The sequence below is a fragment of the Eleutherodactylus coqui genome, chromosome 4, assembly GCF_035609145.1.
Source record: "Eleutherodactylus coqui strain aEleCoq1 chromosome 4, aEleCoq1.hap1, whole genome shotgun sequence".
In the NCBI taxonomy this organism is placed as follows: Eukaryota; Metazoa; Chordata; class Amphibia; order Anura; family Eleutherodactylidae; genus Eleutherodactylus; species Eleutherodactylus coqui.
Window position 1 is genome coordinate 155,410,429 of NC_089840.1, and position 17,885 is coordinate 155,428,313.

General features: G+C 45.8%; 1 protein-coding gene across 1 annotated transcript in view; it reads right to left on the reverse strand.

The window, feature by feature from the left end:
* The window catches only part of LOC136626544 (kinesin-like protein KIF21B), a 2,048,083-nt gene extending 2,040,688 nt beyond the window's left edge, over nucleotides 1-7,395 (reverse strand). Inside the window, 1 exon segment of the mRNA XM_066601598.1 lies at nucleotides 7,317-7,395. Coding sequence (XP_066457695.1) covers nucleotides 7,317-7,357 — 41 coding nt within the window. The 5' untranslated portion in view covers nucleotides 7,358-7,395.
* Between the last annotated feature and the right edge of the window lie 10,490 nt (nucleotides 7,396-17,885).

The following is a 17,885-nucleotide window of genomic DNA, read 5'->3' on the forward strand; positions in this document are numbered from 1 at the left end:
TGTGCCAGGGTACCTGTACGCAACACATGGCTCTCCGCACTAGGAAGATCACTTTCAGGATCCTCCTCCTCCTCCTCCTCCTCAGGCCATACACGCTGAAATGATGACAGGCAAGCAGCATGGGTACCGTCAGCAGTGGGCCAAGCTGTCTCTTCCCCCTCCTCCTCATCCTCCTCATGCTCCTCCTCCTGAACGCGCTGAGATATAGACAGGAGGGTGCTCTGACTATCCAGCGACATACTGTCTTCCCCCGGCTCTGTTTCCGAGCGCAAAGCGGCTGCCTTTATGGTTTGCAGGGAACTGCATAGCAGAGGAATGGTGACGCTAATGATTGCAGCATCGCCGCTCACCACCTGGGTTGGAGGTGGTATTCCACTATAGCTCTACGCTGCTCATGGAGCCTAGCCAACATGTGGAGCGTAGAGTTCCACCGTGTGGGCACGTCGCACAGCAGTCGGTGCACTGGCAGATTAAACCGATGTTGCAGGGTGCGCAGGGTGGCAGCATCCGTGTGGGACTTGCGGAAATGTGCGCAGAGCCGGCGCACCTTTACGAGCAGGTCTGACAAGCGTGGGTAGCTTTTCAGAAAGCGCTGAACCACCAAATTAAAGACGTGGGCCAGGCATGGCACGTGCGTGAGGCTGCCAAGCTGCAGAGCCGCCACCAGGTTACGGCCGTTGTCACACACGACCATGCCCGGTTGGAGGCTCAGCGGCGCAAGCCAACGGTCGGTCTGCTCTGTCAGACCCTGCAGCAGTTCGTGGGCCGTGTGCCTCCTATCTCCTAAGCTGAGTAGTTTCAGCACGGCCTGCTGACGCTTCCCCACCGCTGTGCTGCCACGCCGCGCGACACCGACTGCTGGCGACGTCCTGCTGCTGCTGACACATCTAGATTGCGAGACAGAGGTTGAGGAGGAGGAGGAGGAGGAGGGTGCTTTAGTGGAGGAAGCATACACCGCCAAACATACCACCACCGAGCTGGGGCCCGCAATTCTGGGGGTGGGTAGGACGTGAGCGGTCCCAGGCTCTGACTCTGTCCCAGCCTCCACTAAATTCACCCAATGTGCCGTCAGGGAGATGTAGTGGCCCTGCCCGCCTGTGCTTGTCTACGTGTCCGTAGTTAAGTGGACCTTGCCACTAACCGCATTGGTGAGGGCGCGTACAATGTTGCGGGAGACGTGGTCGTGCAGGGCTGGGACGGCACATCGGGAAAAGTAGTGGCGACTGGGAACTGAGTAGCGCGGGGCCGCCGCCGCCATCATAGCTTTGAAAGCCTCCGTTTCCACAACCCTATACGGCAGCATCTCAAGGCTGATAAATTTGGCTATGTTGACGGTTAACGATTGAGCGTGCGGGTGCGTGGCGGCGTACTTGCGCTTGCGCTCCAACACTTGCGCTAGCGACGGCTGGACTGTGCGGTGCGAGACATTGGTGGATGGGGCCGTGGACAGCGGAGGTGAGGGTGTGGGTGCAGGCCAGGAGACGGTAGTGCCTGTGTCCTGAGAGGGGGGTTGGATCTCAGTGGCAGGTTGGGGCACAGGGGAAGAGGCAGCGGTGCAAACCGAAGGCGGTGAACGGCCTTCGTCCCACCTTGTGGGGTGCTTGGCCATCATATGTCTGCGCATGCTGGTGGTGGTGAGGCTGTTGGTGGTGGCTCCCCGGCTGATCTTGGCGCGACAAAGGTTGCACACCACTGTTCGTCGGTCGTCAGGCGTCTCTGTGAAAAACTGCCAGACCTTAGAGCACCTCGGCCTCTGCAGGGTGGCATGGCGCGAGGGTGCGCTTTGGGAAACAGTTGGTGGATTATTCGGTCTGGCCCTGCCTCTACCCCTGGACACCGCACTGCCTCTTGCAACCTGCCCTGCTGCTGCCCTTGCCTGCCCCTCTGAAGACCTGTCCTGAGTAGGCGTTGCACACCAGGTGGGGTCAGTCACCTCATCGTCCTGCTGCTCTTCCTCCGAATCCTCTGTGCGCTCCTCCCTCGCACTTACTGCCCTTACTACTACCTCACTGCAAGACAACTGTGTCTCATCGTCATCGTCCTCCTCACCCACTGAAAGGTCTTGAGACAGTTGCCGGAAGTCCCCAGCCTCATCCCCCGGACCCCGGGAACTTTCCAATGGTTGTGCATCAGTGACGATAAACTCCTCTGGTGGGAGAGCAGGGGCCCGAGAACAGTTCCTGGGAGTGTTCCCGCTCCTGAGCATGTGTCACTGTAGTGGAGTGAGGAGGCTGGGAGGAAGGAGGAGCAGCAGACAGAGGATTCGGATTTGCAGCACTGGACGGCGCAGAACTCTGGGTGGATGATAGCTTGCTCGAAGCACTTTCTGCCATCCACGACAGGACCTGCTCACACTGCTCATTTTCTAATAAAGGTCTCCCGCGTGGACCATTTAATTGGGCGATGAATGTGGGGACGCCAGAAACGTGCCTCTCTCCTAATCGCGCAGCAGTCGGCTGCGACACACCTGGATCAGGAGCTCGGCCTGTGCCCACACCCTCACTTGGGCCTACGCGTCCTCGGCCGCATCCACGTCCTCTAGGCCTACCCCTACCCCTCAGCATGCTGTATTACCAGTGATTTCCAAGCCAGGAAAAAAATTGGCGCAAGCCTGCAGCCAAAATAGTATTTTTTCCCTTGTTTTTCAAAAGGACAAGCCACACTGCGTGTATTCAATGAATACTACTACGTTTAATAACTGTGTTGTGGCCCTGCAAATGTGTCAGAGAACTGCAGTGATGCAAAGTTATTCACTACAGAAGATCAGGGATTTCCCATGCAGCAAAAAAATTGGCGCAAGCCTGCAGCCAAAATAGTATTTTTTCCCTTGTTTTTCAAAAGGACAAGCCACACTGCGTGTATTCAATGAATACTACTACGTTTAATAACTGTGTTGTGGCCCTGCAAATGTGTCAGAGAACTGCAGTGATGCAAAGTTATTCACTACAGAAGATCAGGGATTTCCCATGCAGCAAAAAAATTGGCGCAAGCCTGCAGCCAAAATAGTATTTTTTCCCTTGTTTTTCAAAAGGACAAGCCACACTGCGTGTATTCAATGAATACTACTACGTTTAATAACTGTGTTGTGGCCCTGCAAATGTGTCAGAGAACTGCAGTGATGCAAAGTTATTCACTACAGAAGATCAGGGATTTCCCATGCAGCAAAAAAATTGGCGCAAGCCTGCAGTAAAACGTAGCTGGCTGCGTCTGATTATTTTTAACGTTCTGCACGCAGCACACACGTACCCAGAGCCCTGAGGACTGTCAGAGGCAGGCGAAATATAATTTTTTCCCTTGTTTTTCAAAGGACAACCCACACTGCGTGTATTCAATGAATAATGTATGTCTTCTGGCCCTGCCTACACAATTCTATCCCTGTAGTATTAATGCCGGGTGCAATGGTCTGCACAGCCGGTTTTGAGAAAAAAAAATGCAACACTGCTAACAGCAGCCTGGACAGTACTGCACACGGATAGATGTGGCCCTAGAAAGGACCGTTGGGGTTCTTGAAGCCTACACTCACTGCTAACACTCTCCCTGCCTAACCACCACTTCTGTCCCTATTGCAGGGCGCAATGCTCTGCAGATCCAATTTTGAAAAAAAAAAAAAAATTACAGTGCTAACACAGTACTGCACACTATTAGATGTGGCCCTGAGAAGGACCGTTGGGGTTCTTGAAGCCTACACTAACTCCTAACGCTCTCCCTACAGCAGCTCCAGCACGATACCACTGTCCCTCAGCTAACTCGCAAGGCATCTGAGCCGAGCCGCGGGAGGGGCCGATTTTTATACTCGGGTGACATCTGATCGCCCCAGCCACTCACAGCAGGGGGGTGGTATAGGGCTTGAACGTCACAGGGGGAAGTTGTAATGCCTTCCCTGTCTTTCAATTGGCCAGAAAAGCGCGCTAACGTCTCAGAGAGGAAACTGAAAGTAACCGGAACACCGCGTGGTACTCGTTACGAGTAACGAGCATCCCGAACACCCTGATATTCGCACGAATATCAAGCTCGGACGAGTACGTTCGCTCATCTCTAATGTTCACCATTTTGCATAGTTCTCTGCGTTACCCAGGAAACACCACGTGGAGGTAACCATGCGACATTTCCTTCATATAAAATGACATCAGGAAGTGAGAGAATTAGATTACGTACATAAAATTTGGACACTAATTCTTTTGCGCTTAGAATTGAATAATCGAGTTGGGACCCATTAACTTTTCATATTTATGACATAATCAATGCTTGCGCCAAATTTCATGTTTCTATGACATTGGGAAGTGAGAGATTTAGATTATGTACGTAAAATTTGGACGCTAATTCTTTTGCGCATAGAATTAAATAATGGCGTTGGGACCCATTAGCTTTCCCTATTTATGACATAATCAATGCTCGTGCCAAATTTCCCGTTTCTATGACACCGGTAAGTGAGAAAATTACATTCCGCACGTAAAATTTGGACGCTAATTCTTTTGCGCATAGAATTGAATAATGGAGTTGGGACATGCCGCAGTTTGTTTGCCGCGCGAGATTTCGCGCGGCCAAACCGCGGCCGTCTGCATAGGAGTGCGTATTGTAATGCACTCCTATGCAAACTTTCAGTGGCGGAAATCCCGCGGGAAATACCGCCGCGGGATTTCCGCCCGTGTGCAGGCGGCCTTATGCTGAAATAGATGCTGGAGGAACCAGCATTTGGACTTTACCCTGTTTCTGCAGGGGAAAATAAGCAGGAGATCCGGTCAAGTAACCCCAACTGGCCACTATATTATATATATATATACACACAAACACACAAATATATATACATACACACTCATAGACATTTTGCTCTACTGGCAACACCGTACCAAACCTTTTTCTGTTTACATAACAAAATAAAGTAATGTCTTTATTCGAAAACTAGTGGATTCTTTCTGCTGAACTCAGGGAGTCGGTGCCCTTGTGACATTTACAGGCTAGCCTATAACTAAGTTATAATGTGCCTTAGACGAGTATCTCCCTGCTCGTCCTTAAAGATTCGGGGGCCGCCGCGAAGCGGGGAGCTGCGGGGGAGAGCGGGGAGGAACGGAGGGGAGATCTCTCTCTCCCTCTCTCCCGCCCGCTCTCCCCTGCTCCCCGCCGCGACTCACCTGTCAGCCGCAGCGGTCCCCGAATCTTTATGGACGAGCAGGGAGATACTCGTCTACGGCACATTACTCGGACGAGTAGTGCCTTAGCGAGTATACTCGCTCATCCTTACCTATAAACCTTTCCCTGCTGAAGAGGTGACACTTGCTCCTCACACAGCTGTAAAGATTAGTAGTCTAAGGATTATGCAATGGCCACTGAGGCCTGTAGGGGCTGTGAAGAAGGGACACAACTAAGGGATTTCCGACAGATGAAAGCATAGGGCCTTCTGCAATGACAGGAAGGCAGCAACACATTGTCTGTCATTTGTAAATGCATGGGAGTCTTTCACAAAGGTGGTGTTACTGTTAGGATCCATCTGAAAGCTTAGTCACCTGGACATTGGTAGATGGGCCAAAATGATTGAATCAAATTATACACCAAGAACCTTGCATTATTTAATGTGGATAATGTATTTATTAGAGGTATGTATATTTCTGATAACAAATGTATTTTGAGTGCTGTTGCCCTTTTGGTTTCTACTTCTATGAAAAGCTAATATGTCCTTGCTAATTCCATTCACTCTACGTTGTAAAAGAGGATAAAAAAGTTCTCTGGAGGAGGTGCTTCATAGATTATATCACAGCCAAACATTGCAGTAGTGACAGTCTGTACAATATTCAGTAGTGACAGTGAGCACAACATGCAGTAGTGACAGTGAGTACAACATGCAGTAGTGACACTGTGTACAACATGCAGTAGTGACACTGTGTACAACATGCAGTAGTGACACTGTGTACAACATGCAGTAATTGACCTTGTGTACAACATGCAGTTGTGACGGTGAGTACAATATGCAGTTGTGACGGTGAGTACAACATGCAGTTGTGACGGTGAGTACAATATGCAGTTGTGACGGTGAGTACAACATGCAGTTGTGACGGTGAGTACAATATGCAGTTGTGACGGTGAGTACAACATGCAGTATTAACACTGTATACAACATGCAGGAATGATAGCGTGTACAACATGTGTAGTGACAGTGAGTATAACATGCAGTAGTGACACTGTGTACAACATGCAGTAGTGACAATGAGTAGAACATGCAGGAGTGACATTGTGTACAACATGCAGTCAGTGACCTTGTGTACAACATGCAGTTGTGACGGTGAGTACAACATGCAGTTGTGACGGTGAGTATAACATGCAGTAGTGCCACTGTGCAACATGCAGTAGTGACAGTGAGTACAACATGCAGTATTAACACTGTACAACATGCAGGAGTGATAGTGTGTACAACATGCAGTAAGTGACCTTGGGTCCAACATGTAGGAAGTCACCTTGTGTACAACATGCAGTTGTGACAGCGAGTACAACATGCAGTAAGTGACCTTGTGTACAACATGCAGTTGTGATAGTGTGCACAACATGCAGTATTGACAGTGAGTACAACATGCAGTAATAACACTATGTACAACATGCAGGAGTGATATTGTGTACAACATGCAGTAGTGACAGTGAGTACAATATGCAGTAAGGGACCTTGTGTACAACATGCTGTAGTGATAGTGTGCACAACATGCAGTAGTGACCTTGTGTACAATATGCAGTAGTGACAGTGAGTACAACATGCAGTAGTGACAGTGAGTACAATATGCAGTAAGTGACCTTGTGTACAACATGCTGTAGTGATAGTGTGCACAACATGCAGTAGTGACAGTGAGTACAATATGCAGTAAGTGACCTTGTGTACAACATGCAGTATGACAGTGAGTACAACATGCAGTAGTGGCCTTGTGTACGTAACAGGAGTCAGAATTTGGCCAGTAGCAAAGGGGGACGTGCGACAGAGAGGAGGGCAGAACAGCATTAGTATTACATGAATTGCTGAAAGAGCTGTTTGGGAGCTAATACAGCTAATTATTTTTGGTTAGCGGAGCCAGATGATCCAGCTCACCAGGATGGGGAAGAATTCCATTTACTAGTCACTGCAGATCTTGAGATTCCCTGTCAGCATCCTTGTGAGGCCGCACCCAAGGAACACATGGACTCTCTCATTCATTGACTTGGATAATATTCCATAGAAGGAGCAGCAAAGGCTCTGCCATAGGTCCAGTACAAGCTGCCATCCTACCTACTAATGCTACAGATTTACAACCATAATAATTGCAACAGCCATTTCTCGTCATTGACATGATGCTGCCCCTTACCTCAGTGCGACCCTGACACTGCAATCTCCTTGGTTGCTCATGATGCTGCTTCTTTGTCAATCAAGATGTCCTCTCCATAGCCGAGGAGCTCACAGAATGGACTGCGGCTGTCATATCTGTGGTTTATGCACCTTGCACTCTCTTGGATGATTGTTCTCTAATAGACCCCCAGAACAATAGGTAAACCAGAAGAGAAATAGCCAATTGCTCAGCAGACAAGACAGAACCCACCCACAGTTCAGGAGCCCCCCAAATACAATGCTGGGGGAGGGGCCTTCCATCCGGCAGGGGATTTAGTTCTCCTTGGATAACTAAAGAGCTGGTAAAAGGTGGGGAGGACCCCCGATAGAAGGAGATATGGAAATGGGAGAGAAATTGGAAGCATTCGGATTGGTATCAGAGGAATGATGCTAAAATAGTTTTTTTATTCATTCAATTTCCTATTCAGGGTTGAAGTTGGTTTCTTATTCAATAATTTCTTAATCACAATAAATGTGTTCTTGTTTCTTCCTTATTCATTAATGAGGAGAACTTATTTTATTAATACATTATATTGTAGGGAGGCACACCGAGGGGAACACTGCCGAAGATAGTATACAAAAGATTGTCATTAAAGGAAGCATTTAGTAGTGTGACTTAAATGGTTAAATAAATTGGGGACCACCCATCTAACACTGTCAGCATACAAACTGTGATATCCTGCATCAAGTAAAGTTAAGATCAGTCTAGCTCAAATTGAATCTGGGCATAGAAGTTGGCATTATAGGTGGCAGGCAGCACTTTTTACTGATTTGAATAAGTGGGGATTTCAAAGGGTTAAATAGGTTTGGAACACTGTTCTTACATTACCAATACACAGAGGGTGATGCCCCACATCAAATATAGTTTAATTCAGTATGACCCAAAGTGGGTCTGAGCATGAAAGCTGGAATCACTGTTGGCAAATGGCCATTTTTTACTGATTTGAATAACTGCAGTTTTCAAAGGGTTAAATGCATTTGGCCCCTATTCTCATGCTGCCAACGCACAGGGGGTGATGCCCTACAATAAATATAATTCAATCTAGCTTAGCCCAAAGTGGTTCTGGGTGTGAAAGCTGGCGACAAAGTGGGCAGGTGGCGGCTTTTTACTGTTTTAACTACATCTGCTCAGGATGTTAATTACAGTGCCTAAAACAGCACTACAGAAACCAGCAAGGAGGGGTATGTGGCGGGGGAAGAAGATGTGTAAGGAACAGATTTAAATGTGATTGTGCTCAGTAAGAGAAACAAAGTAAGGCCTTAGTCAGACGGGCGTTTTTTCGTGCGATTTGCGGATCGCATGACGGATGCGCATCCGCAAATCGCGTGACCGGTGCGCGCAAGTCGCCCGCAAATCGCCCGAAAATCTGCTCCTAGCCGCGTTTCATTAGTAACGGGCCGGAGCTGTCCAGCGCATTGCATTCAATGGAGACGGCAATACAGCCGTCTCCATTGAAAGCAATGCGCTGCGGGCGAGCCCGGGATGAATTGTCGGTAAGGGCTTAAATATATAAACCCTTACCTGCAATTCATCCTAAAATGTGTAAAAATAAAAAAAAATTGTATGCTCACCTGCCTACAGCCGGAGCTCCGAGCGGCCGTCCTGCAGTGGGTGTGAAGGGGGTGTGAGTCAGACCTGCCCCCTGATTGGCTCAGCGCTGAGCCAATCAGAGGCATGCCTCACTCACACCCATTCATGAATTCATGAATGGATGTGAGTCAGACCTGCCCCTGATTGGCTCAGCGCTGAGAGGCAGCAGTCACTCACCCATTCATGAATTCATGAATGGGTGTGTGAGTGTTTTCAGCCTCTGATTGGTCAGGCTGTGACCAATCAGAGGCAGATCATTCAGCAGGCGGGGATTTTAAATCCCCGCCGGCTGAATAGTGCCAAGAAGCAGTTCAGGAGAACTGACAGCGGCCGCGGCTGGACTCCGGCTGCAGCGGAAAGGTGAGTATACAATTTTTTTTTATTTTAACACATTTTAGGATGAATTGCAGGGAAGGGTTTATATATTTAACCCCTTCCCGACAATTCACCCCGCGCACGCCGGCAGCCCATTGCTTTCAATGGAGCGGCTGTATTGCCGCTCCATTGAATTCAATGGGCAAACATCGTTCTTCTCTGCCACAGCTGTTACAGCTGTGGCAGAGAAGAATGATTTGTCTTCTATATGTTCTCAATGGGGTCAGCGCTGCTGCCGCCGGCCCCATTGAGCGCATATACAGAAGAGAACAGGAATCGCAGATCGCAGATAGGTGCGATCTGCGATTTTTTGTTCTATAATTTATCGGAGCGAGCGCATAAAAAGCGCTCATGTGTCCGATACCATTGCAAAGCAATGGTTTTATAAAATCGCCGGACGCATGCGCATGCGCAAATCGCGGCAATAAACGCCCGTCTGACTGAGCCCTAATATTGTAGATATGATAACTTTTAATAGCGAACAAAAATACATGAGGTTATAGCGAGCTTTCCACCATACTCAGGCTTAAAGGAATAGATCCGAAAAAGTGTGTGCGCACGCACACACAAACATGCACGCACGCACACACACACACATCTATATATGACTGACTGACTTGCCACTAATTCTCCAACTTTCCGATGTCGTAGAAACATGAAATTTGACACAAGCATAGATTATCTCCAAAATAAGAAAAATAAAGGGCCCCAACTCGATTATTCAATTCTAGCACAAAAGAACTAGCGTCCAAATTTTACAAATGTAATCTAATTCTCTCACTTCCCGATGCCATATATACTTGAAATTTGGCAAGAGCATTGATTATGTCATAAATAGGAAAAGCTAATGGGTCCCAACTCGATTATTCAATTCTAAGCGCAAAAGAAATAGCATCCAAATTTTACATATGTAATCTAATTCTCTCACTTCCCGATGCCATATATACTTGAAATTTGGCAGCAGCATTGATTATGTCATAAATAGGAAAAGCTAATGGGTCCCAACTTGATCATTCAATTCTAAGCGCAAAAGAATTAGCATCCATATTGTACGTACGGAATCTAATTCTCTCACTTCCTGATTTCATAGAAACTTGAAATTTGGCACGAGCATTGATTATGTCATAAATAGGAAAAGTTAATGAGTCCCAACTCGATTATTCAATTCTAGCGCAAAAGAATTAGCGTTCAAATTTTACATACGTAATCTAATTCTCTCACTTGAAATTTAGCACGAGCATTGATTATTATGTCATAAATAGGAAAATTTAATGGGTCCCAACTCGATTATTCAATTCTAGTGCAAAAGAATTTGCATCCATATTGTACGTACGGAATCTAATTCTCTCACTTCCTGATTTCATAGAAACTTGAAATTTGGCACAAGCATTGATTATGTCATAAATAGGAAAAGTTAATGAGTCCCAACTCGATTATTCAATTCTAGCGCAAAAGAATTAGCGTCCAAATTTTACGTACGGGACCTAATTCTTTCACTTCCCAATGTCATAGAAAATTGAAATTTGGCACGGGCATTGATTATGTCATAAATAGGAAAAGCTAAAGGGTCCCAATTTGATTATTCAATTCTAAGCGCAAAAGAATTAGTGTCCAAATTTTACGTACAGAATCTAATTATCTCACTTCCCAATGTCATAGAAACTTGAAATTTTGCACGAGCATTAATTATGTCATAAATAGGAAAAGTAAAGGGGTCCCAACTCGATTATTCAATTCTAAGTGCAAAAGAATTAGCGTCCAAATTTTGCGTACGGAATCTAATTCTCTCACTTCCTGATGTCATAGAAGCATGAAATTTGGCAAGAGCATTTATTATCTCATTAATAGGAAAAGCAAATGGGTACCAACTCGATTATACAATTCTAAGCGCAAACAATTTAGCGTCCAAATTTTACGTACAGAATCTAATTCTCTCATTTCCTGATTTCATAGAAATTTGAAATTTGGCACGAGCATTGATTATGTCATAAATAAGAAAAGCTAATGGGTCCTAACTTTATTATTTAATTCTAAGCGCAAAAGAATTAGCGTCCAAATTTTACGTACGTAATCTAATTCTCTCACTTCAAATTTGGCACGAGCATTGATTATGTCATAAATAGGAAAAGTTAATGGGTCCCAAATCAATTATTCGATTCTAGCGCAAAAGAATTAGCGTCAAAATTTTACATATGTAATCTATTTCTCTCACTTCCCGATGTCATAGAAATTTGAAATTTGGCACGGGCATTGATTATGTCATAAATAGGAAAAGTTAATGGGTCCCAACTCGATTATTCAATTTTACATATGGAATCTAATTCTCTCACTTCCTGATGTCATTTTATATAAAGGAAACGTCGCACGGTTACCTCCACGTGGTGTTTCCTGGGTAACACAAAGAGCCATGCAAAATGGTGAACCACAACTTCAGAAGATTTTCCATTTGAACACCAGATAAACACCAGTACCAAATTAACTCGGGAACTCGGGCGAAGTCGGGTATATCAGCTAGTGTGTGTGTGTGTGTATATATATATATATATATATATATATATATATACACACACACATATGCGTAGCGTCATGGATTGCTGGGGTCACCATGGCGACCCGGCCCCTGCGCTCAGGGGGCCCCGAGGCCGCGCCCTCCGCCATACCCACATGCACATTCAGTGCATTAATGGCTGGCCGTTCTGTCTGCAGCAAGATTCCCATCATGCGGCAGCCAGAACGGCCAGCCTTACAGGAAGAGCAGGGAGGAACTCACATGGGCCGGCAGGGGAGGATGGAGGAAGTCACATGGGACGGCAGGGCACAGTGATAATGTAATCATGTGCTGCCCCCTGTTTCCTGCTGCACAGAAGCCTCTGAGTTTGCCTCTCCTGCTGCCACTGTGACATGGAAGAGAAGTGGACCGGGCCCTGGGGTAAGTGTGTATATGTGTGTGCATCTGTCTGTCTGTCTGTCTGTCTCCCCCCTTCAGCTATCTATATACTATCTATCTATCTATCTATCTATCTATCTATCTATCTATCTATCTATCTATCTATCTATCTATCTATCTATCTCATATCTATCCATCCATCTATCTATCTCATATCTATCTATCTATCTATCTATCTATTTATCTATCTATCTATCTATCTATCCATCCATCCATCTAATATCTATCTATCTATCCATATGTATCTCACTATCTATCTATCTCATATCTAATCTCCTATCTATCTATCTATCTATCTATCTATCTATCTATCTAGCTATCTAGCTATCTAGCTATCTATCTATCGATATAAAGGTGAAAGCCCTCACTGATTGACTGACTCGCCACTAATTCTCTCTCTCTCTCTCTCTCTCTCTCTCTCTGGTATAAGTTACACATCTCCCTGGATTTACTGTATTTATTTGCACACTTTACACACAATTAAAAAACGCATCAAAACCACATGCAGTTTTTAATTGTGTTTCGAGCTCCTTAATAATGTACGCAGTCTTTAAATACTGCCTGCATGTTTTTTATGTGTTTTTCTTTATTGTGGTTCTAAAGTTCAACAAAAACATGACCTCCCCCCCCCTAAAGCTGCTCTCACACGTGTTCAGAAAATGCAGCTTGAAATCGTGGCATTTTAACCGGAATTTTGAGCAGCGTTTTTGAACACAGGTTACAGCGTTTGACAGCACTTTTTAATGCACCCCATCATTGTGATAAGTGATGAGATGTGCTAAAAACCACGAAAATGCAAAAATAGAACAGACAGCTCTCGAAAATCACAGCGTTAGAAACACCATGTTCGAGCGCAGATTTGAGTAAGCTTAATAAAATCTATGGGAGTGTGGTACCGCGGTTAGTACGGCGCTCGGGACATCGTGCTAATAGCAGTAAAAAGCAGTGTGTGTGAAAGTGGCCTGCGGGGCTACAAACAAATTTTCATGTTCAGATAATGCGTGATGCTTGGAAAGATTACGCCAAAGGGGAAGATCATGTATGCAGCACGATCTAGATATGGGTACAGGGGAGTGTGGGGTGGAGGTCCAGGGGGGGGCCCGAGCTGAACTTTTGCACCCGGGCCCCTGAGCCTTTAGGTACGCCCCTGTATACACACACATGTGCAACCTCACACACTCTCCTCATTTTTACCCTAAAAGGTAACACCCCTTTTTATTCAAATTTCCTACTCGGACTGAAGGTTGAAGACCCTTGTTATACTTAAAGGCATACTCCATCCCAGCAGTCCATGTACACTTCCTTTTGTACTTTACAGCCTTTCAACACATACGACAGTCAGTTTTATTCCTGTCAGTATATACTCATATTTCTAAATGCATTTTGTTTTAACTGTCTCATATATTGCGGGGTACAGATATGTTATTAGTTACATAATATAGGATTGGTCATGCCAAATTTCAAGATTGTGCAGTACAGATGTGTGTTCTTAGTTACATTACATAGGGGGTCACTTACTTTTATGCATAGGATTGAATAATCAAGTTGCAACCCTTTAAATTTCCAATAGGTAGTACGCAAAGAATGGTCATGGCAAATTTCACATTTGTGCGGTAAAAATTTGTGTAATTATTTATTGAATTGGGAAGTGAGAGAATTAAATTACGTACGTAAAATTTGGACGCTAATTCTTTTGCGCTTAGAATTGAATAATCGAGTTGGGACCCATAGCTTTTCCTATTTATGACATAATCAATGCCTGTGCCAAATTTCAAGTTTCTATGACATCGGGAAGTGAGAGAATTAGATTACGTATGTAAAATTTGGACGATAGTTCTTTTGCGCTAGAATTAAATTATCGAGTTGGGCCATCTTTACTTTTCCTATATTGGACATAATCTATGCTTGTGCCAAATTTTATGTTTCTACGACACCGGGAAGTGAGAGAATTAGTGGCGAGTCAGTCAGTGAGTCAGTCAGTCTTATACACATATATATACACACACATTATATGCATATATATATATATATACATACACATACACACACACACACACACACATATATATATATATATATATATATATATATATATATATATATATATACACACACATATATACATGCTCTCACACACACACATATATATATATATATATATATATATATATATATATATATATATATATATATATAAATACACACACATACATATGAAAATGCACAGACAAGGTGTGATTAGTTTGAACTTAAAACAATATCAGAAGAGGATGAGCAGAGGAGTAAATGCTTAATTAGTCCACTGATAAGGATGTGAAAATTATATGGTCTCTAAATTGGTGTTAGGGGGTCACCAGGCCAGAGTGTGATCTATACTATACATTACCCACTAATGCATGAAGCCCCCTCCAAGGTTCATTCCAGTGTTGAGAGTGTCAAAGATAAACTTGTATTCCAAAATTCTTCTATGACGCTGAGATTTGATGTCGCCTTTTAATATGGTGACTTTCATGTGTTTTATGTTGTGTCCGTGACTAGAACAATGCTCGGCCACAGGTAATTCTGTCTTTCTCTCTTTATTCCCTTCCCGCTCCAGGGCATAAGTTTACGACCTGGCAGCGGGGTAATTACCACAACTGGGCGTAAACTTACATCCTGTGTTTACAGTGTCACCGCGGTGACAATTGTGTCAACACAGTAGTGACATCTACTAAAATAGTTGGCAATCACTACATGCGGGCCACGGACCAATCACAGCGGTCCCGCCCCAGCGATCACTGTGATTGGTCAGTAAAGCACTCACTGACCAATCACAGCGTGGCAGAAGAGATTGTGCTGTTTATCTTATAGTCTTTCTCTGCAATCGCCTAACAGTGCTTTCGGCAGTTGTAGAGAGAGATAGGGCTCTGTAAAAAAAAAAAAAAAAAAGAATATAAAAGTGATCTGCATTGTAGTAAGGTGTAATCAGTAGTGTATTGAGTGTGCTCGGGAGTGTAGTAAGGTGTGCTTTGTAGTGTGATCTGTAGTATAGCTGGGATCTGTAGTGTATTGAGTGATCAGTTGTGTACTGAGTGATTAGTATTGTAGTGTGTGATCTGTAGTGTGTGATCAATAGTTTAGCTGGGATCTGTAGTGTGCGTGATCAGTAGTGGGATCAGTTCCTAGTAATCACTGTGACAACCAAGGCTCTTAGAGCAATTTAGACTATTTGTCACTGAAAAGGCCTGAAACTAAAATATAACTTTTATTAATTTAAATGATAAAAGACCATTCCTACTTCAACAGGATGGTTAAGACTAGAGATGAGCGAACACCAAAATGTTCGGGTGTTCGTTATTCGGAACGAACTTCCCGCGATGTTCGAGGGTTCCTTTCGAACAACGAACCCCATTGAAGTCAATGGGCGACCAGAACATTTTTGTATTTCGCCGATGCTCGCTAAGGTTTTCATGTGTGAAAATCTGGGCAATTCAAGAAAGTGATGGGAACGACACAGCAACGGATAGGGCAGGCGAGGGGCTACATGTTGGGCTGCATCTCAAGTTCACAGGTCCCACTATTAAGCCACAATAGCGGCAAGAGTGGGCCCCCCCCCCTCCTAACAACTTTTACTTCTGAAAAGCCCTCATTAGCAATGCATACCTTAGCTAAGCACCACACTACCTCCAACAAAGCACAATCACTGCCTGCATGACACTCCACTGCCACTTCTCCTGGGTTACATGCTGCCCAACCCCCCCACCACCACCACAGCGCACACCAAAGTGTCCCTGCGCAGCCTTCAGCTGCCCTCATGCCACACCACCCTCATGTCTATTTATAAGTGCGTCTGCCATGAGGAGGAACCGCAGGCACACACTGCAGAGGGTTGGCACGGCTAGGCAGCGACCCTCTTTAAAAGGGGCGGGGCGATAGCCCACAATGCTGTACAGAAGCAATGAGAAATAGAATCCTGTGCCACCGCCATCAGGAGCTGCACACGTGGGCATAGCAATGGGGAACCTATGTGCCACACACTATTCATTCTGTCAAGGTGTCTGCATGCCCCAGTTAGACCGGGCTTTTTAATTCATAGACACAGGCAGGTACAACTCCCTATTGTGAAGTCCCTGTCGACCGACAGCATGGGTGGCTCCCTGGAACCCACCGGCGGTACACAAAAATATCCCATTGCATTGCCCAACACAGCTGAGGTAGTAATGTCGTGCGTAATACAGGTGGGCTTCGGCCCACACTGCATGCCCCAGTCAGACTGGGGTTCTTTACAAGTGGACACATGTAGGTTACACTCCCTGTGGACCCACTGCCTGGGTGGGTGCCAGGAAGCCACCGGCGGTACATAGAAATATCCCATTCCATTGCCCAACACAGCTGAGGTAGTAATGTCGTGCGTAATACAGGTGGGCTTCGGCCCACACTGCATGCCCCAGTCTGACTGGGGTTCTTTAGAAGTGGACACATGTAGGTTACACTCCCTGTGGACCCACTGCCTGGGTGGGTGCCAGGAAGCCACCGGCGGTACATAGAAATATCCCATTGCATTGCCCAACACAGCTGAGGTAGTAATGTCGTGCGTAATACAGGTGGGCTTCGGCCCACACTGCATGCCCCAGTCTGACTGGGGTTCTTTAGAAGTGGACACATGTAGGTTACACTCCCTGTGGACCCACTGCCTGGGTGGGTGCCAGGAAGCCACCGGCGGTACATAGAAATATCCCATTGCATTGCCCAACACAGCTGAGGTAGTAATGTCGTGCGTAATACAGGTGGGCTTCGGCCCACACTGCATGCCCCAGTCAGACTGGGGTTCTTTACAAGTGGACACATGTAGGTTACACTCCCTGTGGACCCACTGCCTGGGTGGGTGCCAGGAAGCCACCGGCGGTACATAGAAATATCCCATTGCATTGCCCAACACAGCTGAGGTAGTAATGTCGTGCGTAATACAGGTGGGCTTCGGCCCACACTGCATGCCCCAGTCTGACTGGGGTTCTTTAGAAGTGGACACATGTAGGTTACACTCCCTGTGGACCCACTGCCTGGGTGGGTGCCAGGAAGCCACCGGCGGTACATAGAAATATCCCATTGCATTGCCCAACACAGCTGAGGTAGTAATGTCGTGCGTAATACAGGTGGGCTTCGGCCCACACTGCATGCCCCAGTCAGACTGGGGTTCTTTACAAGTGGACACATGTAGGTTACACTCCGTGTGCACCTACAGCATGGGTGGCTCCCTGGAACCCACCGGCGGTACATAGAAATATCCCATTGCATTGCCCAACACAGCTGAGGTAGTAATGTCGTGCTTAATGCAGGTGGGCTAAAAATTTATTTGATTACACTGTAGGCGAGGGCCCACAAAAATTGCTGTATCAACAGTACTAATGTACATCCAAAAAATTGGCCATGGCCAGCCAAGAGGGCAGGTGAAACCCATTAATTGCTTTGGTTAATGCGGCTTAAGTGGTAACTATGCCTGGAGGCAGCCCAGTGTAACGAAAAATTGGTTCAAGTTACAGTTCCAACGCTTTTAAGAGCATTGAAACTTTTAAAAATTGTTTAGAAAAATTATTTGAGTGAGCCTTGTGGCCCTAAGAAAAATTGCCCGTTCAGCGTGATTACGTGAGGTTTCAGGA